The 26,617-nt window shown below is 39.8% G+C and overlaps 2 protein-coding genes across 6 annotated transcripts in view; both read right to left on the reverse strand.

The window, feature by feature from the left end:
• Positions 1-5,049, reverse strand: LOC139759221 (uncharacterized). Of its 2 annotated transcripts, none has more exons than XM_071681307.1 (6): positions 4,781-5,049; positions 2,964-4,213; positions 2,160-2,212; positions 1,840-1,919; positions 1,008-1,209; positions 1-510 (listed from the first exon to the last, which is right to left on the reverse strand). In XM_071681307.1, the coding sequence occupies exons 1-5, from the start codon at positions 4,790-4,792 to the stop codon at positions 1,009-1,011; spliced, it is 1,596 nt and encodes a 531-aa protein (XP_071537408.1). In that variant the 5' UTR covers positions 4,793-5,049; the 3' UTR covers positions 1-510; position 1,008. The 2 variants fall into 2 exon arrangements, with proteins under 2 accessions (XP_071537408.1, XP_071537407.1); XM_071681306.1 differs by having other exon boundaries at positions 1,008-1,224; positions 4,781-5,043.
• A 4,978-nt stretch (positions 5,050-10,027) lies between these two features.
• Positions 10,028-26,617, reverse strand: part of LOC139759223 (uncharacterized) — a 100,262-nt gene continuing 83,672 nt past the window's right edge. For all 4 annotated transcript variants that reach the window (XM_071681308.1, XM_071681311.1, XM_071681309.1 and 1 more), the window contains exons 4-8: positions 24,242-24,494; positions 23,554-23,676; positions 20,669-20,779; positions 14,996-15,397; positions 10,028-13,644 (exon numbers count right to left, since the gene is read on the reverse strand). In XM_071681308.1, coding sequence (XP_071537409.1) covers positions 13,460-13,644; positions 14,996-15,397; positions 20,669-20,779; positions 23,554-23,676; positions 24,242-24,494 — 1,074 coding nt within the window. In that variant the 3' untranslated portion in view covers positions 10,028-13,459. The remainder of the gene's footprint in view (positions 13,645-14,995; positions 15,398-20,668; positions 20,780-23,553; positions 23,677-24,241; positions 24,495-26,617) is intronic.

Here is a 26,617-nt window from a genome sequence, read left to right on the forward strand (position 1 = left end):
AATGTGAAGACTTTTAATGCCACATATATTTATTAACAAGTGATACATAGATTAGTAATTCACATAAGTTTTTGAATCATTGGAATACTGTTCCCCTGTAAATGCATATTGCAAGCGTGTTAATGTTGTGACCAATGGCAAGGTCCAAGACCAAGTTAGTTATGGTTTCAGATGTCTTCGGTGCTGGTAGTCCTGTGGTGTGTAATAAGTCTACTTCATATTCCGCTGGCGACAGACAGCTCACCGTGCCTCAGGAACACGGTGGGCATCGCTTATGGATATGAACTAGTGTTGGTGGCTCTTACATACACGGGTGAAGGCTTGATCTTGTGCTGGGGAAGGTGATAGGTACTCGCCACCAAAGTGCCCTACACTTTCAAGTTACGTATGCACCGTGTTAGTTATAGCACTATACTGACGCCTAGCTAGGTACAGAGCCATGCCCACCTGGTGTTTACAGACGTAACCCACACACTCCACGTCCGCAGCGCTAGCTCACCAGACTGGTACCTGAGGAGTAAATATAAAGAAAATCTTTTGTTTACACAAGGTTTACATGGGTGCTGGAAACTTAAATTTTTGGATGTATTATCTGAATATTGCAAAGTATGTGAACATCAATACTGTGTGGGTATTACTATACCTTCACAGGCGTTACACCTGTTACACCATAATCACCACCTACCACAGCTTCATCTGGCATTGCCCGACACACCTACCACACCAACCAGGTATCGTCTTATACACAACTGCCACACTACACAGTTATTGCTTCACACGCTTCCATCTAGGTACTATCTCCTCACATACTCAGATGTTCACTACCCACATCTATCTCCATTCACTAGACCGTTGGATAAGTCCTCCCTCATGTGTAAGTCCCTTCTGGTATGGAGAAGTCTTCCCTAGCACACCACACAATGATCGTGTATCTAATTCTTCTCAGTGGACGACATCCTGGAGGATACTGACTGTATCATTTTCATGAAAATGAACGAGTCTGTCACCTTAGAGAATGTGAGCGTACGGCCTCGTTTCGTTGTGCCTTTGGGAGAGGTAGTAACGCTGACGGACGCGATGCCGCTCCAGAGGTCGGTGAAGCTGGCCTGGCGTCCGGTACTGGGCCCTGGTGCACACGTAGTGTTGGAGACAGTTGTCGAAACAACACTTGTGGCCGTTACCACACTGGCTGTCTACTATACAGTAACCCTGCACGGAAGAAGACTGAAAATGTTGGTTAGTTCACATCGTCTTATGGGTAAAAACTATTAGCGAAATGTTTCAAAGATGATCATTTACACTGGAAAAAACAGATTCGTGTTTAATCCGTCAGGTTATTTTCACGAATACCTCAGCTCGTAATTCATACTAAAGGATGAAGTTATCCGAGGAACTGTCTTAAAAACAAAGTAGTTTACAATCTCCTTAAACTCATATGTACGATGATTTTCCCTCTTGAATGTAATTCTTTGTCCCCTTAAGTATGAGTTATGAGTGTGATATCTTTTATCATTTCTCAAGGTCTACATTGTATTCAAGGAACAAACTTATGCAATATTACCAGGGCAAAAATGTACAGTATCATACTGCAAGTCTTCCCTAACTGCATCTGGCATCATTTTAACAAACCATGTCAGTCTGTCTGCTTGTGTGGCGAGGTTCACCGCTTCATCACGACGGTACGACCCTGAGATATGATAGCTTGACCTTAACGATCAGGTTAAAGCTCAGGTCATCATACCCAAGGGTCAAACTACCTTTGTGCTCAGGGGATTATAAATCAACTCGGTTCTTGGTCTGGGGTTACCTCAAGGTACTACAACAGATGCTGCAAGTTACCTGGGCGTAGCGGCGGTGTGGAGCAAGCAAGGAGTGGCCCCCGGGACAGGTTGCTGGGCCTGCCGGACATTTCCCTACAGCTAGGGTAAACAAGAGCGTCTTTAAGTGTGTGTGTGTGTGTGTGTGTGTGTGTGTGAATAATGATCTCAGTTTAAACACATCAGCTGATGTTCCTGATAAAGTAATTTTCTTCATGTTAAGCAATGGGTTGCCGTAACTGCTGATATTTTACAATAAACGATGGTAGAATTATCAAAGACGTGGTGAACAACTACGATATTACATGATATCAACAAACATATTTGTAGTCGGTGTTTTACCTCTCTCGCAGCAGTAGCGGTTCCCTGTTCTGTCCAGACACAGCTTCTTGCACCTGTGGAGAACGACAGAGCTCAGAGCAGCACAACTGGTCTTGAACTGTTGTAGATATGTTTAGCTGGCTTCGTTTATATCTTTACAACTGCTATTGTTACTTTCTTTAATACTACATCCAGTCCATTACAGACTTTGGTATGTGCCAGCACCATCTACTATCCTTCTCAGTCTAGTAATCCTCAGAAAGTACCATCTGCTCAGTAGTACACGGGTCACAAGCATCGTCAGCCACTACTGATTACCCCTCCTTAATGCCCACCTTATGCATACTACACGCTTCTCTCGCGCATGCCAGCACTGATTCCTTAAATAATTCCCATTCCTCACCCACTCCCCCTAGATTCGTTTCCTCTCAACTTTTCCCATTCTGCAGTCTCTCTTGGTATTTTTTCATACAAGTCTACTTTCCAAGCTTACTTTCACCACTCTCTTCTTACCCATAACGTTTCCCAATTTATGAAAATGGACAAATCTTCATCGCTGCCAGTTGCCCTCTCAGCACAATCACGTCAAAAGTCTTTCTCATGCATGCCTAGCAATTAGTAAGTTGTCCAACACTACCTATGGACCATCTTGCCTAAACTAAGTTTATGAACGAGCGAAGAAGTTATATTAATATTCAGATGAACATGTTAAGTGCTTACCCATTTACCACAGCGGTTTATGAATACAAGTTCTCCCCAAGGAATATACGATGGTATGTATGTATTACTGGTGATATACCACAATGATATACGAAGGCACCTCACCCTTTGTTAAAGGTTGTGGGTGGAGAGTTGGTGGTGGGCGGCTGAGGAGTGGCTGGAGGTGTGGACGTGGTGCGCCGTGTGGGTGGGGGAGTTATGGTGGTGGACGGGGCCGCGGTGGGCGGTGCGAGTGAGGATGGAAAACCCGCCATGTCCACGGCCATATGCTGGGTTGTGGGAGGCGGTGGTGGTGCTGTGTTAGCTGGCCAGACCTTAGGTGGCCGACTCGAGGTCCGTACCGCAGCAGTCGTCCAAGTGGGGCTGGAAGGACGGGCTTTCCACGAGAAGCTGCCCGGTCTCATCCGTGACCTCTTCGTCGGCCAAGCGAGACTGGAAGGTGCCCTTGTTTGAGATCTGCTGGTTGGCCATGCGAGGGTGATTGGAGGGGGAGTTTTTGGAGTGCCCGTTGGCCAGCTTGGAGTGGTGGTGGATGGGATGCTGTGGGAGGCTGGTGTTGGCCAGGATACGGTGGCCGGACGGGGCTTCCGACCAGGGGGTCCTGTTGGCCACTCTGGTATGGCCCTTGGCACCTCCGTTTTCCCTGGGCCTGTTGGCCATGCAATGATTGGTGATGTTTCGGTATGCGAGGCTCCTGTTGGCCAGACGTGGGGGGAGGGAGGACGGGTGGTCCGGGCCGGGCCCGTGGGCCAGGGAGGAGTTGTGGTGGTCTTCACAGTCGGCCATACGAGAACAGATGGAGGGCTCGTTCGTGCTCTTCCCGTGGGCCAGATGGCAATGGATGGGGGTCTGGTAGTCCTGGCTCGGCCCGTGGGCCAGGCATGGGGTCCTGAGGGTCGTGTAGTCGTGGGAGGAGGGTAGGGTGGCCTGTTGAGGTAGGGTGGTTTGGATGGTTGGGAGGGATTGTGAAGATAGGATGGTTTTGCTGGGTAGGATGGTTGTGAAGGGTATGGTGGTTGTGATGAGTAGGTGGGTTGTTTGGAGTACAGTGGTTGTGATGAGTAGGTGGGTTGTTTGGAGTACGGTGGTTGTGTAGGATAGTAAGATTGTGGAGGGGAGGACGGTTGAAGAGGGTAAGGATGCTTTGAGTGCTCAAAGTACGAGGGAGGGTAAGAGAAGGGTGGGGGAGAAAGGAGCCATGGGTAATTGATGTATTGGGAGTGTGTGGCAGGGTAGTAGTGGGGGCGGTAGAGGTAGTAGTAGCCATGGCCACCAAACTTACGCTGTGGTTTAGGCAGCGCTCGTACCACACCAATCATAGCTAGGTTAATCGTCGCCACCACCACAACCACCACCTGCATCAGATTACATGAATATAAGTCATACAATCATGTTATTATTTTTATCTGAATAAATTCATCTGACGCTGAAATGTCATCCCGTTATAAAGCATACTTCTAACCTAATATCACATAACTACTATCTGCCAAACGAACATCACAGCATCACTGATTGTCAGTCATTTATAGTGTTTAATTAAAGCCTACTTCTTCTGGAGTCAAACAATAAAACATTTGTTTCATTTGTGTTGCTGTAATTCCGAATTAAAAAACCAAGTATAAACATGATATTTCAGTCCATCGTAACTATATTATAGGCGGAGAAATTAAACCTTTAAGCACAATACAACCCCTGAGTATAATGACCCGGCCTTTGAGCTAATCTCCGAGTTAGATCAAGATTAATTAGGTCATCATGCTCAAGATCAGGTCATCATCCCCGAGTCATGTTGTGTTTAGAAAGTAAAAGTTTCATGGACTCTCAGATCATGCAAAGATATCATCATTTATAATCACGTGAAAAAAAAAAACGCTGAGTTTTGTAAAAGGGTCAAAAATGGATATAATGAATGGTGTACTCACGGAAGTGTGCATCTTGTGCTGCGCGAAAGGAAGCTGGCGAGAAAACTTGTCGATGCTGCTATCTGTCTCACTATTCTGAACAAATACTTTGAAATAAAAGTACACTGCTTCTCTAGTCTAACGTTTATACACTAACATCAAGAAATTGTCTGACGCAGCTGTAAGTCAATGATAGTAGGCGGAGGAGAACCAGACAGCAACTCTACTCAGTCAGATCCCTTTTGGATCAGGTTGGATGCCCTTATGAAGTATGGAGGCTCTACTGTCACACGCATGCGCGCCCCGCCTTGCTCTTCATATCCTATTTGTCACAAGCATGCGCACTTGTCTTTGCTGTAAAAGCCTATCTTTTCTGTTGTACATCATTTTATGTTTTGTTTTTCATAGGCATTTAGCAGGAGTTCTGACAGGGTTTGTTGGGAATGGTATAACAGAGGGGCAGGGAAACACATTAAACAACAACAATGCTTTATTGGATAGGATATACAAGATGAGGTAACATAGGGCAATGAGTTACTGGAGGTGCAGGATTATGGTGAAGTGGAAAGGTGAGGTAGGTCGAGGCAGGCTTGGCAGGGGTCCTGTGATGCTGGTGATGGTAGGCGTCAGATGAAGCAGGACCTCGTGAGAGAAGTGCGTGGTGCTTGAGTCAACGTGGAGCTCCTGTAGGTGTGGCACGCATCGCGGCTCCTGCAATGTGCGGCAACTGCCGGTGTGCTTGGGTTGTTGTATGAGGCTCCTGGAGTTATGTCAGGGTTGTAGGAGGCTCCTGGAGTTGTGTCAGGGTTGTAGGAGGCTCCTGGAGTTGTCAGGGTTGCAGGAGTGAAACGGGCGTGTCCATATAACCCTTATTGTTACAGTTGCTGCTCGTAACGGGCGGAGGCGATGAGCCATGCGAGTCCTGCATAAGGTGGATGTCGGAGATGAGGCACCACAATGAAACCTGCCACGAAGATTAAAAAGTCAGGAGTCACACTGAGACATCTATGGACGGAGTCGCCAAAGGGCGGCTTGAGTCTAGAATTACATCGCCATGACTTCAGGTACCGGAGTGGTACTCTTGTCTTGCTGCAGTGATACCCGGGTATTGAAGAGGCGGTGAGGTGAGGTCTGTGAGGGGTATCAAGTCCCAAAGGGAATTAGAGACGTCGAAGCCGAATTTTGCAAACTTCTGACCTCCATGCTGGTAGACTTGAAGGAAGTTCGTAAGAGAAGCGCTTATTATGGAAAGGGTCAGGTCATCTAAAATTACAGCAGCCGTTTCAGACCTGCAACCGCCAAACCATCGAGTGTGGGTGTCGGGGATTAATACTGCAGGTGCTGCTGAAGGGTAGGACACCAAACACATTTTTCCGAGGATTATTAGGTCAGGTGATGTCACACGCTGCCACCTGACACGCGGTCAAGGCGACGTAATTAAGGTGACTGGAGCGACCGTGGGACGCGACAGGAAACGCTCTTCAGGTATGCGAGTTGAAAGGAAAGGACAAAAGTAATAGAAATTATATTCTTGTTACTACATCCATAAATCTGTAAATAACATACATTTGATCATAAGTATAGCAAGCCTAAACATGTTCGCCAATGTACAGTTTATCTTAATCCTCACTAGTACAGGTCACCCTACGCATATACAATTCATCATCTTGCCAAACACTCGCTCCCTTTCGTGATTTCAGCTACCACCTATACCAAGCCCTCATCACTAACATGCACACTTTTACAAAATGCTTCGGGTATCCATGCTTGTTGCCGACTTGTGGAGTTGGGGTCCCCAGATCTGCAACATTAATTCTCACAAGGGAGAAGACTGCACGAGTGGATTTCCCTCTGATCGTTAAGGTGAACTTCCGTGATGTTGCTTTGACAATTTAAGCAGTTCCCATTTAATGATTTATGCATTCCTAAAATTGTGGCGTTATTTCAACCTATTTGAAAAATGTTTACAGCGGTGCAACTAGGAGTTTCACTGAGGAGACCCCAAGACCAAATATGATAGCATGCTAGTGGGGTTTAGAAATATGTGCGAAGGAAGGCATCGCTAGGTGCTGGACGTCGTGTCTACCCTTCTTTTTCTGGTAATCTTTTGACGGAAGACTTTCACACTTCTAACGCTCTGTTGATGCACAAATGCTGAACTGAAGAGAGCATACTACTAGCTCTTTCACATGAACGAATCAATTTTACCAGTCAGTTTGATATGAGCGTTCATGATTCCATTATCATTACTTGGTTGTAGATTTCCACATTTTTTAGCAAACCGTAGGGCCAATTTTTTCAGTGCAGGGAAGGGTGGCCAGCTACTTCCACCCTCTCTAGGATCATTGGTCCTTCTTTCAGTATGCACATTCACATTTTACTAGGAATGGCCAGAGTTAAAAATCCTTTTTGGTCATTGTTGTTTACTATAACCAAATATCTTCTGGGGATCATCTTGGTAGCTTGACTCTGTACTACTCTCTCCATTCTGTCTATGGTTTTTTCAAGCCAGACTATTAAAACTGAACATGGTATTCAAGATGGACACACCATTTAATTTCTCCAAGACTATAATTTGATAGCCCTTCCTTTAATGTGTTGGGTAATGACTACTTGGTGTCTTATAAGCAACTTTTGTCACAAACTCTTGGGAACAGTTAGAAATAGTAGGCGGTGTATAATATGGACCGACACCTTCAGTACCCTAAACTTTTTAAGCTTTCCTTGCTGGTCTGACAAGATGTAAGGGTTTTGTGTAGACTGAGGAAGCAGTCAAAAATGTGTGCTCTCATTGTCGATTACACACTTCTTAAGTATTTTGTTGTGGTAGGGATATTCTAAGTTCCTGTTCCTACAAACAATGCTCTTGGTTGCTGCAGCTCTTATGTCTTGCCAAAATCTTCATTTTGTACCATGATTGCAGTAATAATTGATTTTCCTTTAAAGAAAGTTAAATCTCCATGAAACAGTCCAGTAGGGCATATAATCAATATGCTTTAGCATATGGATTGAGGCTGTTTAGTTAGCCTGATTAAGGACATAAAGCCACATGCAGCTCAAGAAAGAATGGAACATAAGGATGTTTAAGAGAAGACAAGTCTGAGAACATGTAAGTCATAAAAGAGAGGATGTGACAATGGACGATCTGTAATTCTGTATAAATACATGACAAATGATTTAACATGAATGGATAAAAAAAGATCCACAGGAGATACAACTAGTAATAAACACAGAGCTGAGCAGGAAGATCCAGAACATGTTCCCAATCCTGGCAGTACTGACCCCATGAGGGCATTTATTTAATGAAGGGTGGGAGGTTAAATATTAGATATGTCTATTTTCTAAATATAAAAAGCTAATAAGCATTAATTGTTCCCAGAACACATACCTGTCAACTCTCTATCCAATGCCCTTAATGCATCATTACAATGATAGCTAAATGGCCATAGGTATTTCCATTACCTTATACTTAGGTTTTGGTTAGTGGGAAAATCTTAATAGCAGAAAATACAGGAAGCTTACATGGACTGCTTCTACCAACTCTAATATGGTGAAATGTCTTTAGTTTGGAATGGTTGGGTCCAAGCTAACATGGGAAACGGTGTCATGAGATACATATTTTCAGCCAGAGGACTTTATTCTGAGGATGGTACCTATGATCAGCAAAATACTGATACTGGTACACCACCAATTTTTCGGCAACTGATGGTTTGGCACTTCCTTTGGTCCGGACAAAATTACGTGATAGAACTTTAAAATGCCGCGGCCACCAGACTAGTTTACTGGGTGGCCACAGATGGCGTTGTGTGTAGGGTGCACTTATTTAAATTCTTCACACTGCACTCGGTGGTGATCCCGCAATTCTGCAAACTTCTTAGCTTATTTAGCTTAAATCTAAACCTAGCTATGGCTTCTAAGACATATGAGAGTGTTAGTCGAGTGTCAAAGGTAAACACCAGTCCATATCGATCCAAGATAAAGTAGAACTGCTGAAAAAATGGACTGTGGTGTTTCGGTGCATAAGCTGTGTGACATCTACAGTATTGGTTCATCAACTGTTTATGATATGAAGAAGCAAAGGGAAAAAATATTGAAAATCTATGCAGACTGATTCCAAGAAGCAAATGATGAATAGAAAACTATGAAAGATGGTAAGAGTACTGAGTACGATCGAGCGATGATGTAATGGTTTGATGTAATGGTTTCAACAGCATCGGAGTGATGGAGTGGACTTGTCAGGTAGCAAGATAATGGACCAGGCTTACTTGTTCCCTAAAAACTTAATTCCAACATGAGCATGACTATAACGACGGATGGCTTCAAAGATTCAAAAGGTGTCATTGAATTTCCATGAATAAAGTGTGTGGAGAAAAGTGGTCTGCAAACCACAAAGGAGCTGCCGAGTATGGGGATGAATTTGCAAAACTCACAGCTGATAAGCACCTCAATCCTGAGGAGGTGTATAATGCAGATGAAACTGCTTTATTCTGGCAATGCACACCTAGGAAAACACTAAGAACAGAAGACGAAGACGACCCCACAGGATTCAAACAGGCGTATCTAGGGGAAATAGTGCTGAAATTGCTCCCGTCCAAACGTGACACCCATATTTTTTATTTTCATTACCTCCACCAAGATTATGTTTTTACCGGCATTTGTTTGTTTGTCTGTGAGCAACTTTCAACAAAAGTTATGAACAAATTTTGATGAAATTTTCAGGAAAAGTCAGAAATGACACAAGGACCAGTTGATTAGATTTTTGGAGTGATCCGAATGATTGTGTGGATCCAGGTTGCCATTACAGAAATATCAATTTTTGTGAATAACTATTGAACTAATAATGATATCAATGCAATTCCAAATGCCAAAGAAATGTTTTCGTGGTCAAGAAATCTAAACCTTTAAGATCAGAATCATTGTCTGGATCCAGGATGCCATTATGCCACTGGTGCCCCCCTTCAAGTGGTGCCCAGGGTACCTGTCCTACCTACCATACCCTAGATAGAACACTGGATTCAAACAATCTAAGGACAGACTTACCATCTTAGGGTGCTTAAACATTCAAAATATGTTCAGTTTAAATTTCTAGCAGTCCCTGGTATACTTTAGACACATGGGAGATGTATATTTAGTGGGTAAGAGGTGTGTTGATGAATCATTGTTACGTGACCAGGGTTGGTCCAGCAAAATGGTAAATCCGACAAGGCTTTGTAACCAAGAGTGCTAGAACATTTGTGGTGTACCTGTACTAGGCAAGGAAAAGGAACATAATATTTGGTTAACTTTATTAACTTTATGTATACAATTTCCTACTGTACATTTGGAACAACAGTGAATATAAAGATTTTCATCATAAAGGAAAGATCATCATTGCATGACATTAATTTCATATGAAGCATTGTATCTTGTTACAGTAACTAGCATAGTTATTAAGCTTCATTGTAAGGAACATACTCTCAGAGCAGGGATAATATGTTGATTGTATTTACTTAATGAAAAATTAGATATATCTATACCTTAGTAATCATCTAATACAACTGCTTCTTTTAATTAAAACAATGAAATATACAGTGACAGAGGACAACAAGCATGTGTCCACGTGATCATTTAGTTTTTGCTTCTTTTATAATATGTAAATTAGGTAATCAATTTCCAGTAAAAAATATCATAGAATGCAGAAACTTGGTAAACAGTTGATGTGAAAGTGCTTAAAAACACCATAAACATCACTTCAGTTACAAGAGGTACAAGCAAAAGTTATCACAATATTGGTTTTAATGCTCATTACTGGAGAAATATTATAACATCCTCCACATGTATCCCAGAGAAGCTTGACTGTTTGTTAGGTTTGGTCCAGAGAAGTTGAGGCAATAATCATTTTCAACTATTTAAAATATATCATTCTTAACAATATTCCACTTCACACAACTCATTTAGTATTACCTAATGGAACAAAAATGGAATACAGATTCTCGTTTCACAAATTTATCTTAAGCTGCCATGACAGCATAGTTAAGGTCATACACAAAAGAGTTGGTAAGATTCGTAACAAACAGGTGTGTATGGGTTATCTCTAGCAAAAATGTTTGTGTATTATTTGCAGTAAATAGTGAATGAGAATATTTTCATTACTGATTTCATGAATGAAACAAGGTAATGACTGAATAGACAACTACATAATCATTCATTCAGGTAAGTGAATGAAATCATATAAAATATTTTCAGTGTTTTTCAAAGTTCTAAGAGGACCACCTGATAGCTGAAAGACACTTGGAGGTTTTTATTAGTAGAAGTATTGCTAAACAATTCAGCCTTTTAACTTATCTGACACCAGCTCTTATTGCTTAGTATTTTATCAATATGCCCCACATCATTCATTTATGAATACCATAAAGGACTAAGATATACCATTTCAGTGGTAATCATATAAACACACACAACTATTTTTGCATTATTAATGAAGTTTTCAGTCAGTATTGTGATAGATCCAATGATACTCAAGGTGTACAGTGTTATGATGTCACCCTGTAAAACCCAGTTACCTAGTTTTCAGAATAGACAAATTTTAACAACTATGGCAGACTTTCTATTCCAGAATATCACTACAAATGAATTATATGATTACTCAAAACCTAGCCAGAGAAAGCATGGTGAATATATAAAAATATATTCAACCCTATTCACACACTTTTTCAAATCATAAGCAGTTCACTATAAATGTCATCATCAATGGGAAAGATCCTACATAGATACTACATGTACAAAGCTGCACCCTATGGTAACTACAGTCTCATACTAGCCATATCAACAATGTCATATCAAAGATTTCACTTTAAGCAAAGATGCATGAAAATTCTAATAGCAGCTCTGGATAATTATCCTGAAATTATAATGATTTCATCTAATGTTCTGCAAGAGACAGAGGAAAACATCCTACTGATAATGTTGCCTCTCCTGTTGAAACTGTCAAAATGTAGCTAAATGATGAATGTCCAGGTAAATTCATTTTCTTATTCCCCTACATCTTAGCTGTGTATCAAATTTCTGGCTCCCAAGGATTTTAGTAAGAAATTTTTGCTCAATTACTTCAAAATTAAATAATTTCACATAATTCACAGTACCAACAGAAATTCCCTAATATTACAAATACTAATCATTACATTTCGATGAGACATATCCCAAACTATGAAAATTTTGGACCCGAATATCCTTTAAAGAATCTAAGTTTTATAACTGTAGTATTCAAAACTATGAAAAAGCTTTTCTACTACAAATCAATACAGTCAGCTTTTGAAGAACCTTCTTATTATGTCCCATATCTTTTTATGGAGCCTGCTTTCCCAAAATATATAACTAAAATGGCTGCTTTATTTGCATCTAAAATTAGTTTTATTGCATAAAATAAAGCACCAAGTCTAGCTTACCACACGTAAAAGAAGTATGGATACAGTAAGCTTTCCTAATATAAATTTATATTTTGACCACTGAAAGCCAGTAAACTCAGAATACTTAAGGTATTTTGAGAGAGAATACCTTTTTAAATCCACTTCCTGCTGATCAAAATTGTGTCCACACCCCTAGAAATGACTAGCTTTTATCAGACAATGCTTGTAAACATCATACAGCATTTACTTCACTGGTCCATGCACAGCTTCCTACTATTAAAAAATATTTACATGAAAAATTCAACTATTTCATAACTTAGTACACAAAAATTATATTACAAAAGCACAAAGCATTTTTACAATAAACTGTAAAAAAATTACAAAAAATTACTGCATTGTCCTTTCTTAAAAGGATCTAGTATACCAGTACTCTGGAAATATGATGTACCATCATAATCTAACCTCAAGCTTTGTCTTATGTAGACTGTACGGGTTACTCAAGATAGTACACAGAAATATCCTCCTGATGCCATCTTTTTCATGCATCTTAAGATGACAACATAAGAATTGGGTTGCTTCAAAATAAATGATGGTGTGTTTTATGAAATGCAAACTATCCTAGAATAATTTGAAGTTTACTCACGAGTTTCTGTCTAAATATGTAGCCCACAAACCACATTTAAAATTTTTGTTGGCTTAAGAAAATAATTCAATGCATCAATTCTTCAAAAAGAGAAAATAAATCCACTACTCAGTATATCTTACAGATATGAAATTAAAGTTAGGAGAAATGTGAATAGATGCATACAGTAAATGACATCTGTAAATGTACGAAGTAAATGATATATGCAATTAATTTTCTAATTTGTGAACAATGCAGGTTACTAATATAATACAAATAAAGACTACAAATAGTCAAATCCATTGTGAATGAAATCACTTTTGGGAGCAATATCAAACTCATATTGGTAAGAAAAAGAAATTATTACTGCATCAATGCATTTCTACACAGGAAAATAAAAAAGAATATAATTGCAAGATGGAATAAGACTCACCAGTTTATACTTGCAATATGCTCAAGTATGGTATACATCTCTGGTTATCTTTATTTCAGCAAAGACTACAACACATATTCTGTCTTTTGATCCTTATTTGCAGAAAAAGTATCTTACTTATTAGTCCCAGAGAAGGAACGGAGATTGTGTCGTGGGGGTGGATCAAGTGTACGTTCTGGGGCAGTGTGAGGGGCACTCAATACAAAAAGGTACAATGCAAGCCTTAAATTAATCTTAAACATGTTTATTTTTTATAAAAATTAATGGTTAAAGAGGCCCGAGTGTCTGAAGAAGCCTAAATTAGACCTTGAGCGAGGGCCTAGTGTGCGCTCAGGGGTGAGTGAAGTGGAGTGTGCACGTGGACGGGAAGAAGCAGCCCCTGGACAAGGACTAGTGTTTACTTCACTTACCATAAGTGGTACATCACTGGTGGATCTTCTGTCACCTGAAATAAAGTGACAAAGTAAATTATTATTACCATATTGCTATACATGGATCCATAAAAGTTGTATTATCTCTTGAGAATTATCATAAAGTAATCCCCAACAGACTAAAAACATCAAAATTTTATTTCATCCACTGAAGTTACTTGTTGTAATGTAACAATCCGGAGCTGATTACTTCAAAGGTGGTAAAAAGTCTGATTTCATACTGCTCAACTGGTAGCTAAATGGTTACAAAATCACTTTAATTTAGTTTAATGATTAAAATGACAGTGTTCATTTATCATTACTGAGAAATCTTTCAGATTTGACATTTGATGAAAATCGAATGTATCAGTATAGAAGAATATGTCACACGAGTTAAATAAAAACAAAGGCAATCCTTGACTGGATTTTGCAATCATTAATAATGCAAGGAATTAATCGAAGTTATTTTTCAGTTCTCTCATACTGGTAGAGCTTTAGTGAACTGGATAGATGTACAGAATGTTTTATATATCAAGGAAAAGATATCATGTATCTATCAATAATTCTAAGGAGAGTCCTGGTGTTATCCAGTACCACTCCAGTCCTGGGCAGCACTACTTCCAGTAACAGGGAAAAGTAAACTCCTTCTGAGTAATCAATTCTTTGGAGAGATTGTATTCCCAATGACACAGACTTGCCAAAGGTAACTTCACTCACAGTGTAAATTCAAAGCAGCATAGTCCAGCAACACCAAAAAAGATATACTGAGTGCATATAAAGGTTTGGAAACTTGCTGCTCTAAATGAAGAAGGCAAGTTATGTGGTTAGACTGAGTATCAAAAGTAGCCCTGCTGATCTGAGACATCTTTATCCACTGCAAGTGTTTGCAAAAGACAACTCACTTTCCTTGGAATAAACAAATTCCAATAAAATATCATAAAATGAAAATGTTCCACACATAAATGTACTCTACAGCAGCAGATCAAAATGCATTTTGGATAATTGCCCAACTGAAGCAGTTCTCCAAATGAAGATGGAAACATAATAATCACACAAGTCTTTACCTGTAACATTTCTTAAGACCCCAAGGGGTTTACAATAATTAGCTGACTTTTGTACCACATTTGAATAAAGCTTTATGAAAGTAATAAGAAAATTTTTCTGCCTATGATCACTGGGAGAAAATCCTAAAAATCTTTAGAATATCAGTAAAATCTCATCATTGTTTTGAAAAACACTAAAGAACCTGAGTACAAGTCATTATCTTTGCTAGACAATTGCATAACAGGCTCAACAAATACATGGTCATTATGAAAAAAGTAGGTTTCACTTTCATCTTTATACACTGGTGAGGTACAAGTGCAAGCTCTCTATGCTGAACTGTACCTTCACTCTTTGAAGGCGAGGTTCTGGTAGATGTTGGAGGGTGTGTGCCTTCATGGGAAAGCAATGAAGGAATGGCTTCCACACTCTCCATTAGGTCTAATAATGGGTTGCGGGGCTCTAGGCAAAGTGATGCTCGGGTCCGTGCTAGATCACGAGGCTCTACACAGATAGAGTGTCTATTTTTCTGTTTCCTCACAGGGTCTTGAGCCTGATCCCGAGGTTCCAGGCACATTGAATGGCGTGTCTTGGCAGTGGTTGGCATTTCACGAGCACCTTCATAAAGTGACAATCTTGACCTGGGAGCATCACCCAAAACAGGTCGCAAAGGGGATGATGGACGGGGCCAAGCACATGATCCACGAAGTGAAGGTGAGGAAGCCAGCGACGATGAACCGCCAGATCCTAAAACAGTTTGAAATTAAACACAGAGTGAGATGTCTGCAACAGTGTAAAAGAGAATTGCATGGTAATGCATTTTTACATTTATCACAGGAAAATAGTACAAATGACTGGGAGATGTATAAAAGAAAGAGGCAGGAGGTCAAGAGAAAGGTGCAAGAGGTGAAAAAGAGGGCAAATGAGAGTTGGGGTGAGAGAGTATCATTAAACCTTAAGGAGAATAAAAAGATGTTTTGGAAGGAGGTAAATAAAGTGTGTAAGACAAGAGAACAAATGGGAACATCGGTGAAGGGGGGTAATGGGGAGGTAATAACAAGTAGTGGTGATGTGAGATGGAGTGAGTATTTTGAAGGTTTGCTGATAGTGTTAAATGATAGAGTGGCAGATATATGGTGTTTTGGTCGAGGTGGTGTGCGAAGTGAGAGGGTCAGGGAGAATGGTTTGGTAAACAGAGAGGAGGTAGTGAAACCTTTGCAGAAGATTAAAGCCGGCAAGGCAGCGGGTTTGGATGGTACTGCAGTGGAATCTATTAAAAAAGGGGTGACTGGCTGGGGATATTCAATGTATGTATGGCTCATGGTGATGTACCTGAGGATTGGCAGAATGCATGTATAGTGCCATTGTACAGAGGCGAAGGGTATAAAGGTGAGTGTTCAAATTACACATCTATAAGTTTGTTGAGTATTCCTCGGAATCTATATGGGAGGGTATTGATTGAAAGGGTGAAGGCATGTACAGAGCATCAGATTGGAGAAGAGCAGTGTGGTTTCAGAAGTGGTAGAGGATGTGTGGATCAGGTGTTTGCTTTGAAGAATGTATGCGAGAAATACATAGAAAAACAAATTGATTTGTATGTAGCATTTATGGAACAGGAGAAGGAGTATGATAAAGTTGATAGAGATGCTCTGTGGAAGGTATTAAGAGTATATGGTGTGAGAGGCAAGTTACTAGAAGCAGTGAAAAGTTTTTATCGAGGATGTAAGGCATGTGTACGAGTAGGAAGAGAGGAAGGTGAGTGGTTCTCAGTGAGTGTCAGTTTGCGGCAGGGGTGCGTGATGTCTCCATGGTTGTTTAATTTGTTTATGGATGGGGTTGTTAGGGAGGTGAATGCAAGAGTTTTGAAGAGGGGGTGAGTATGCAGTCTGTTGTGGATGGGAGGGCTAGGGAAGTGAGTCAGTTGTTGTTTACTGATGATACAGCACTGGTGGCTGATTCGGGTGAGAAACTGCAGAAGCTGGTGACTGAGTCTGGTAAAGTGTGTGAAAGAACAAGTGAAAGAAGAAAGCCGAGAGTAAATGTGAATAAGAGCAAGGTTATTAGGTACAGTAGGGTTGAGGGACAAGTCAATTGGGAGGAAAGTTTGAATGGAGAAAAAATGGAGGAAGTGATGTGTTTTAGATATCTGGGAGTGAATTTAGCAGCGGATGGAACCATGGAAGCGGAAGTGAGTTACAGGGTGGGGGAGGGAGCGAAGGTTCTAGGAGCGTTGAAGAATGTGTGGAAGGTGAGAATTTTATCTCGGAAAACAAAAATGGGTATGTTTGAAGGAATAGTGGTTCCAACAATGTTAAATGGTTGTGAGGTGTTGGCTATAGATAGGGTTGTGCAGAGGAGGGTAGATGTGTTGGAAATGAGATGTTTGAGGACAATATGTAGTGTGAGGTGGTTTGATCAAGTAAGTAATGAAAGGGTAAGAGAGATGTGTGGTAATAAAAAGAGTGTGGTTGAGAGAGCAGAAGAGGGTGTATTGAAATGGTTTGGTCACAAGGCAAGAATGAGCGAGGAAAGACTGACAAAGAGGATATACATGTCAGAGGTGGAGGGAATGAGGAGAAGTGGGAGACCAAACTGGAGGTGGAAGGATGGAGTGGAAATGATTTTGAGCGAATCGGGCCTGAACATGCAGGAGGGTGAAAGGCATGCAAGGAATGGAGTGAATTGGAATGATGTGGTATACCGGGGTCGACGTGCTGTCAATGGATTGAACCAGGGCATATGAAGTGTCTGGGTTAAACCATGGAAAGTTTTGTGGGGCCTGGATGTGGAAAGGGAGCTGTGGTTTCAGTGCATTACACATGACAGCTAGAGACTGAGTGTGAATGAATGTGGCCTTTGTTGTCTTTTTCCTAGCACGATCTCATGCACGTGCAGGGGGAGGGGATTGCCATTTCATGTAGTTGGGTGGTGACAGAAATGGATGAAGGCAGCAAGTATGAATATGTGCATGTGTATATATGTATTTGTCTGTATGTGTGTATGTGAACATTTGAAATGTATAGGTATGTATATGTGCATGTGTGGGCATGTATGTATATACATGTGCATGTGGGTGGGTTGGGCCATTCTTTCATCTGTTTGTTTGTGCTACCTTGCCAACATGGGAGACAGTGACAAAGTATAATAAAATGAATAAAAAATAATACAGATAAAACATGACAACTTTATACATCATCTTTCCTTTATTTGAAATATGAAGATAAACTTAATACAATCAGTGTTGTTAAGGTTTCTAAGCAAAATTAGTAAGAAAAATGATTAAATGGTAATGTCAAAATGAATGAACATACATTTACATTTGTTTGAAATTTGTACTAAGCTCTTGTGTGCATGCAAAAGATGCAGTTTATAATATGCAGTTTTCTTAATGGTAAGGCTGCCAGAGAATTAAACTAACAGCCTTCAAGGAGAGTATCTATATTTGAAGAGGTAACCTTGTTGGCCTTTATCAGTGAGAGGAGTACTATAATGCATGTAAAAGATATCCATGTCTTCTACTTGTGGTCTTTTGGCAATAACCACATTACACCTTCAATTGGTGATCCATCCATCTTACTGTATCTCTGGTACCGTTCCCTCTGGAAACTCCCTCAAAAGAGAGGCAATGATAAAAGTCTCCATCTATCCCTGTGCTTACATGCATCCCTCATATACACCATTTTACACATTCTCCCACCATTTCTCTCCCTCCAGTACTCTTCCACTCTATTTACCCAAGTCACAGGTAGTCTTCCTCTCACACCAACCCCTTTCATACATTCTCCTTGTAAACCCTGTCTTGCATTCTTTCCACATGCACAAACCACCTTAAAGTATTATGTCTCACCCACTCTTATCAATACAATTCATCCCCTTTATATTCCCTGCCATACCAAATCTTTCATAAAGCCCCTCATTTTTCTTTATTCCATCAAGTTATATTACATGCTGCTCTCATATAGTTCATTTCCACAGCCTGGTTTCTTGCCCTTTATGACTCAGTCCATGTCCATGTTTCAGCTGCATAGGTTAAGGTAAAGAAGGTCTATACTGTTCCTTAATCCATTCTTCACTTCCATACTTATGTCTCTACTCCTCCTTATTCTATCAAGGGACCCAGTGACTCTTCTACCATATACTACTCTTTCCTTTATCTCTGGAATACATTTTCATATTCAACCACAATCTTCAAAGATCTGTTTTCAACTTTCCAATCCTTTATTCTTCTTCCTTACCTGTATCAATTTGTCATTCTCTGCTCACATATTTCTATCTGCATAAACTTTGTGAAGTGATTAGCGTTTTCACACATTATCCTTCTTGTGAAAGAAGCTACCAAATGCCTAATTTCTTATAACCATACTATTCAAAATTCATAAAGCAAATACAAAAAGACTTAGTGTATGAGTAAAAGAGGTGAAGATTTTGCATGTGCTACTGTATTTTGTACTAGAAAACCACCATATCTAAAAAGATGTCCTAAGAAAAGATAGAGTAGAAAATTCCTTCATTTGTTAGTAATGGCATCAATACAAGCTTTAATGTACATAATGTTTTGCATACTGCAAAAGTGAAAATTTCAAGCCCTCTATCAGGTTTTTACCTACTGACATATTATCTTGAATAAATAAAAGAGTAAATAGCAGAACACTGAGATGTCTTTCTTTTCCTAAACCATGAAGCTCTGGAACTCCATTCTTGTGTCTTTCCTATCAGCAATGACCTACCTATCTTTAATCTATTGAATGCTGTACTTATATATATATATATATATATATATATATATACACCTAGTTAAAAAGAGGAAAATACATAAGTTTACATGGGTGAATAGGGTACACTGTAATAGGACATTATTGGATGTATTAACTGACAGGTATGCAAAAGACAGACTCTTGGATGTAAATGTGAATGTGCTGAGGGGCAGCTGGTGGGATATATGATCATTACTTGGCAAAGCTGGTGGTGAATGTTTGTAGATTTAAGGAATGAAGATATATGTGTTGGAAAAGGTAATGAAAATGAGCAAGTTTGGAAAATATGCTTGCGTGAAGAGATACCAGGAGAGACTGAGTGCAGAAAGGGAAAAGATGAGTGAATGAAGGCTAAGCGAGTGGGTGAGGAACAGTAGATGTAAGGGAAGGAGTGCTTTCATATGCAAAAAAGTAAGTGGCTTGCATAAGATGGGAGGCGGCCATTTTATAAAGGGTTATGAGCAGTGGGATGACAAAGTTGTGTGACTTGTGAGAGAGAAAAGAGGGGTGGCTGGGCACTTCTTACAAGGCGTGCAAATGGCTAAAAGATGTATAAAAGAAAGAGGTCATGAAGGTGTTGGGGCTGAAAAAAAAAAGAGGGTATATAAGTTAGGGTGACTGAGTATCAACAAACATCAAGGAGAATAAAAAAAAAAGAGAAAAGTTTAATAACAAGAGAAACAAGTGAACAAATCGAAGCATCAGTAAAGGGGGCAAATAGAATAGAAAAAGTGAAGAGGCGATGGAGTAGTCTGAAGATCTTTTAATGTGTTTGACGATAGGATGACAGGTATGGATTCTTTTCATAATAATACATCAGCAACGGGATAATCTCTGGAAGCCTCTGGTACATTCTACACTCACATTTTTTCTGTCTACCAGAGCTTCCAGTGCGCATCCAGTTTTTCTCCTGTGCATGCCAACACTTACAAGGATTAAAGGCAAATTTTCCATAACAGCTTAAACTTGAAGATTATCTATTCCCCTCTTTCCTTACTCTCTATCTCTTTAGCCCTTTCAGACTACTCTCTATCTCTTTAGCCCTTTCAGACTTCATTTAAGGTCTGGCCTTGATGTGGTCTTTACATTCACATAAATAAATAAAAAAGCATTATTACACTGAAAAGCAAAATGGTCATTAAACAACAATACTATATAAGAAAAAAAGCAGTTTCATGCGTGCTTTAATTCCAGTGTTTCACAAAGAAATAGCTTGTTATGTAATCTGCCACCTATGCTTGTTCATATCTTTCTAGGGGCTCACCTGAGGTATTAGAAGTTGATGTTGAAGTACTAAACTTGTTAGAGGAGGTGACTGAAGAGGGCGGAGTAGCTACATCTGTGTCACAGGAGCTGAGGTCTGCATCAGCTAACACTGTTGACATGATTTACTGGTTAACATCATAATAATGATATACTTCTATAATATTCCCTGCTAACTTTCTACTTGGCCCTTTCCCATTAGGATTAAGGCAGATATGGTGTTAAAGTTGTGGTAGGGGCTGAGGTGAAGGGGTCTAGAAGCTGTGGTGTACTGGTGGTGATGGTGACGGTGCTGATGAAGGGACATAGCAGCTGTTGTGTTTGAGTAATGGTGGTGGGAGGTTATGGCAGCCTCCATAATTCATTCCCTATGCATTTCCTGCCACACCAAATCTCTCATACATCCCTTCATTTCTTTCTTCGTTCCATCTATTCATACCAAATGCTCCTCTCAAATAGCTCATCTCTAAAGCCTGGATTCTGTCAAACAATGGGACATAGCAGCATCGGTGAATGAAGGACAGAGAAGGGGAGGTCAAAGTTTATTGGTGGCCAAATTCAGTGTCCATATTTGTAGGTAAGCAGTGGAGTTTTAGTAATTCTTTCATCGTGGCCAATCTCTGTCATACCATAATCCTTCCTATAATCAGAACCCTTGTTTCCCAAATCTTGCAATGACCTTCATTACATTTAGCTTTAATCATGATACTAACCACTGCTTTCATTCAGTTATTTCAAATCACAACTTTTCCTTGTTACCAAACTTTCCAATTCTATTCAACTTTTGTTTCACCTCCACTCTTTGCCAAGCTGTTTAAGAAAACATGAATAAAAGCCTGGTGTCACATTTCACCCCAATCTAATCAAAATGTTTGGATACTGATTATCTTCCTCTCAAACCAAACAAATCTAACCTGCCTTTTCTTAGAATTCATTTTTCTTTTTCACAGCACATTCATCATTTATTCCATTGAACATCAAAGACAGTTACTTGCACTACCTTTATGATCAGTATTAAAGAAGATAAGTTCTCTGCACAACACTGCAAGTAAGGAAATGCAGAAAAGACCAAATTCCACTTAGTACTATTATTTTTTCTTTTTAGTGACCAACATGGCGAGGGCAAAACATTCCCAATCAAGGTTGTTTCAAGTGTAAAAAAGTAAAAGGAAAATAAATAAATGGATCAGTGCTCTGAAGATATTTGCTGACCTGACTCTTAAGAGTGAGAAAGGTTGTATGAAGTGGGAAAGACAACAGAAGGAAGAAAATTGGATCAAAAGTAGGATCCATGGGTACTACAACCGAGCCTTAAGGCCAACCATAGCCACTCTTCAAACTGATATGAATTTTTTCTCTACAAAGGCATCTTTTTCCATGTAGTGCTGGATACCCAAACTATCCAAACTTATTCAAAAGCTTGAACAGGTGCAAACAGTAATGATTATGCTTATAACCTGTTCAAAACCAGAAATTGCCAATACACATTGGCTACTTGGCTAAAAAAAATCTTAAAGGAGGTGGTATCTGGGAGCCCTCTTAGGAACAGCAAGTAATGCTCTATGGATGGTACTAGCCTTCCATGAGCCATAACTGGCCACCTGTGGCTATGTAGCCGTAAGCAAAGGGTATACTTTGTATATACCCAGCATTGTCCTTGGGAGTCATCTATACTCACAGCTTGGGCAGTGTCCAAGCTGTAACAGGTTACTGGTTAGTTAAGCTTTGGAGACTGAAGTCCATGTGCCAAAATAACCACCTGAGCCTGGTTAGTCTGATACACAATAGATATGCTTATCTAGGGCCTTCTTGAATTTCTGTTGGCTGTGGGCAATATGCTGAATAGTCTCAAGCCTCAGATGTTCAAGGGTGTTTTCTTTTGTGCTTATTGCTGCTTTTGATTTCAGAGTCTCCCATGCCTGTTGTGCCAATAGGGACCTATCCTTAGTGTAGTTCCAAGCTGACTTACACAGTTATGGCAGTCTAAATGCCTAGCTATATAAATCAGGAGCATCAATCTTCTAAATGTTGTGATCAGAAAAATACATGTGAAAGTCCCTGTAGATGAAAACAATCGAGATAATATCTTAATATAAATCATTCCTTTTATTGGAAGGCATCACACAATTTCACTTTGTTTCACTGTAAACATTCCCAAATCAAACCCTTATACAAATCATTCCTTTTATTGGAAGGCATCACACAATTTCACTTTGTTTCACTGTAAACATTCCCAAATTAAACCCCTATACATTGCAGTCATGACATAATTCTATACATTCCTTTTCCTTTCCTTCAGTCTTCCACATTCACTCACTCAGTGCCCTGAACTTGTCCTCACCTTAACTTAGCTCCCTCGAGCATCTGTCTAATATGTATGCACCACACTACATTAACTGTTTTAATTCATGTATCATTGGGATATTCAGAAGCTCATTGACCTTACCCAAAACAACAAAAGCTGAACATTTATACAGCCTATGATGGAAATACAACAGTACCAATTATGACAGGGCTTGAGCAATGATACAACAAAAGTTACTAAGTGGAGTATGGAAGCTATATAAAGGAAATTCTTATCATGATGACTAATTCCTCTTCTAAAGAAGTGCCTCAAAAGAAAACTCAAGTCTCCCATTTTACTATTTGCCTAAATTTGGCAGGAACTTAAAATCTAATCTAAGTAAAGCTCAGTATAGACTTTAGTATTATGATGTTTTAAAAAACCTTACAAGTGTACTGGAACTCAGATAAAGTGAATAATGTTATGGAAAAGCTAAAGACCCTCTAATTACTGTTTTCCAATGGAAATATTCTAAGCTTGCAAATCTTTACTGAATCCAAGAAACACCTGAATTCAAAGCATGAACTTTACAAATATCTTACGAGAGAATCGGTGATGTCGAGTAAGAACACGCGAGTTGCTACCACCAGGGGAATCATCACAAACAGCATCACACAGTCTAGTGATTTCTGGTGTTGATCCACTGAGGCTATATTGTATTCCACCTATCAAAAGAAAAATTCATCAAGCTCACAGCAACTATATGTATTTGAACTACATCTTTGCAGTCTACAAATCATTCAGGGCTCAGTCCCTTGCAATGTAATATTTGAAGTCATGTAACTCTCTGCTTTTATTAAGTGCACTATCAGAGGTCACTGATGCAGATGAATTAAAAATGAAACTGGTTTATGTATGTTATCTCTTAATATTTATCAAGTGACATATCCATTATCTTTAACTCTGTTCCCAGTCGTATGGGGTAAACAGCACATATGCATCTTCTCTGTAAATAAATTTACAGACATGGGGTCTTTTGCTCCAACCCATTGGCCTGAGCACAACAGGGATGCCCAGTTTCCTGGGCTGCCTTGTTACCCTGGAATATTTCCGTACATTTAATAATATTCATTTCTTTATTAGGTAGGTATATACAATACTCCATATGTGACATACACAACTTAGAATATTTAGCAATACCCTATATGTGACATATACAACTTAGAATATATATCAATATATGCAGTACCAATTCATTCAAATGAATAATTATTCAAGAGTACTTCTTACCTGATTTTGCTGGGGGTGTAGTATCCAAGTTATTGTTGGTAGTATTATTAAGATGTGTGGTAGAAGTACCACGGCGTAGAGCACTACGACGGTGTCGTGAGGCATTGGTGGCCTCAAGTAATAGCCGGTACCACTGATCCAAACCTGATTTGGCTCTCAGAAGTACACGGCCTTCACGAGGAAGTGATAATGCCAAAGCTGGACCACCACGACGATCCTGCCATTCTACACATTCAACACAGGCTAAGTTGACCTAAAGGTAAAGAAAAAAAGAAATTTGACAAAAGTTTTGTACAGAGGAGGGTGGGTAATGAAATGTTTGAGGATAATATGTGGAGTAAGGTGGTTTGATCGAGTAAGTATTGAAAGGGTAAGAGAGATGTGTGGTAATAAAAAGAGCATGGTTGAGGAAGCAGAATATGTTATGTTGAAATGGTTTGGACATATGGAGAGAATGAGTGAGGAAAGGTTGAAAGAGACAGTATGTGTCAGAAGTGGAGGGAACATGAAGCAGGAGACCAATTTGGAGGTGGAAGGATGGAGTGAAAAAGATTTTGATTGATCGGGGCCTGAACATGCTAGAGGGTGAAAGGCGTGCAAAGAATAGAATGAATTGGAATAATGTGGTATACCAGGGTTGATGTGCTGTCAATGGACAGATCCAGGGCAGATGAAATGTCTGGGGTAGACCATGGAAAGGTCTGTGGGGATTGGATGTGGATTGGGAGCTGTGATATCTGTGCATTACTCATGACAGCTAGAGACCGAGTGTGAACAAATGTGGCCTTTTTTGTCTGCTTTCCTGGCGCTACCATGCCGAAGCAGGGGGTATTGTTGCTGTTTCATGTGGCAGGGGTGGTGTCAGGAATGGATGAAGGCAAGCAAGCATGAATATGGACAAGTGTATATATATATGTATATGTTTGTGTATATGTTTTTTATCCCTGGGGATAGGGGAGAAAGAATACTTCCCACGTATTCCCTGCGTGTCGTAGAAGGCGACTAAAAGGGGAGGGAGCGGGTGGCTGGAAATCCTCCCCTCTCTTTTTTTTCAGTTTTCCAAAAGAAGGAACAGAGAAGGGGGCCAGGTGAGGATATTCCCTCAGAGGCCCAGTCCTCTGTTCTTCACGCTACCTCGCTAATGCGGGAAATGGCGAATAGTACGAAAGAAAAAAAAGATATGTTTGTGTATGTATATGTGTATATACTGTTATGTATATGTATGAATAAGTGCATGTATGGGCATTTATGTATGTGTGTATATATATATATATATATATATATATAAAGTTTTGTGGGGCCTGGATGTGGAAAGGGAGCTGTGGTTTCGGTGCATTACACATGACGGCAAGAGACCGAGTGTAAACGAATGTAGCCTTTTTTGTTTTTTCCTAGCAGTACCTTGCTTGAGTGTGTGTGTGTGTGTCTGTGCATGTGTGTGTGAGAGAGAAAGAGAGATAGAGATAGAGAATGCTATTTCAAGTGGGGCGGGGTGGCGACAGGGATAGATGAAGGCAGCAAGTATGAATATGTACATGTGTATATATGTATATGTATGTATACGATGAAATGTATAGGTATGTACATGTGAGTTCATTTATGTGTATACACTTGTATGTGGGTGGGTTGGGCCATTCTTTCATCTGTTTCCCTGTGCTACCTTGCTAACGTAGGAGATGGAGATTAAGTATAATAATAAAAGAAAAAATATATATATGTGCATGTGAGTGGATGAGCAGAACAATAGCATGAAAGAAGTATGTCTCACTCCTCTCACAGCTTGTCCAACCAGAAAAATTCTCACTAAAAACAAATGGTGCAAAAATTTCAAAATAAAATACTGATGCAAAGGTATACGACACATGAGTCTTGAAAAGTGGAACTGAAACATAAAGGCTTACTAACCTTATCTTCCTAAAAACAATCATTCCTATTCAATTTTATATCAGATGGAACTATAAATTTAAAGGTAAGATGTTCTTGAACTATAATTCTGTCTTTCTTTGATAACTGAAGGCTGAAATAACTTGCATTTCATTCAATAGGAAATGAAGTAACAGAAAGTGGACCTTATAAATGTAGGACTGGAAAACTGACTAATCTTCATGAAACCACTCTCTATGACCCCTCACACTTCGCATATTACCCCGACCAAACCCCATATCTATTTAGCATTCTATCATCAAACACATTTAACAATCCTTCAAAATACTCATTCCATCTCCTCACTTTATAACTACCTGTTATCATTTCCCCATTTGCCCCCTCCACTGATGTTCCCATTTACTCTCGTCTTTCACACATTATTTACCTCCTTCCAAAATATATTTTCATTCTCCCTATAAAGTTTACTGATACTCACTCACCCTTATCACA

Source organism: Panulirus ornatus, chromosome 32, assembly GCF_036320965.1.
Source record: "Panulirus ornatus isolate Po-2019 chromosome 32, ASM3632096v1, whole genome shotgun sequence".
Lineage (NCBI taxonomy): Eukaryota > Metazoa > Arthropoda > Malacostraca > Decapoda > Palinuridae > Panulirus > Panulirus ornatus.

Coding starts and splice junctions, on each gene's coding strand:
- LOC139759221 (XM_071681306.1), bottom strand. Junction 1,920..2,159: donor CCGCTACTGCTGCGAGAGAG/GTAAAACACCGA, acceptor TGTTTACCCTAG/CTGTAGGGAAATGTCCGGCA. Junction 1,225..1,839: donor CACACCGCCGCTACGCCCAG/GTAACTTGCAGC, acceptor CAACATTTTCAG/TCTTCTTCCGTGCAGGGTTA.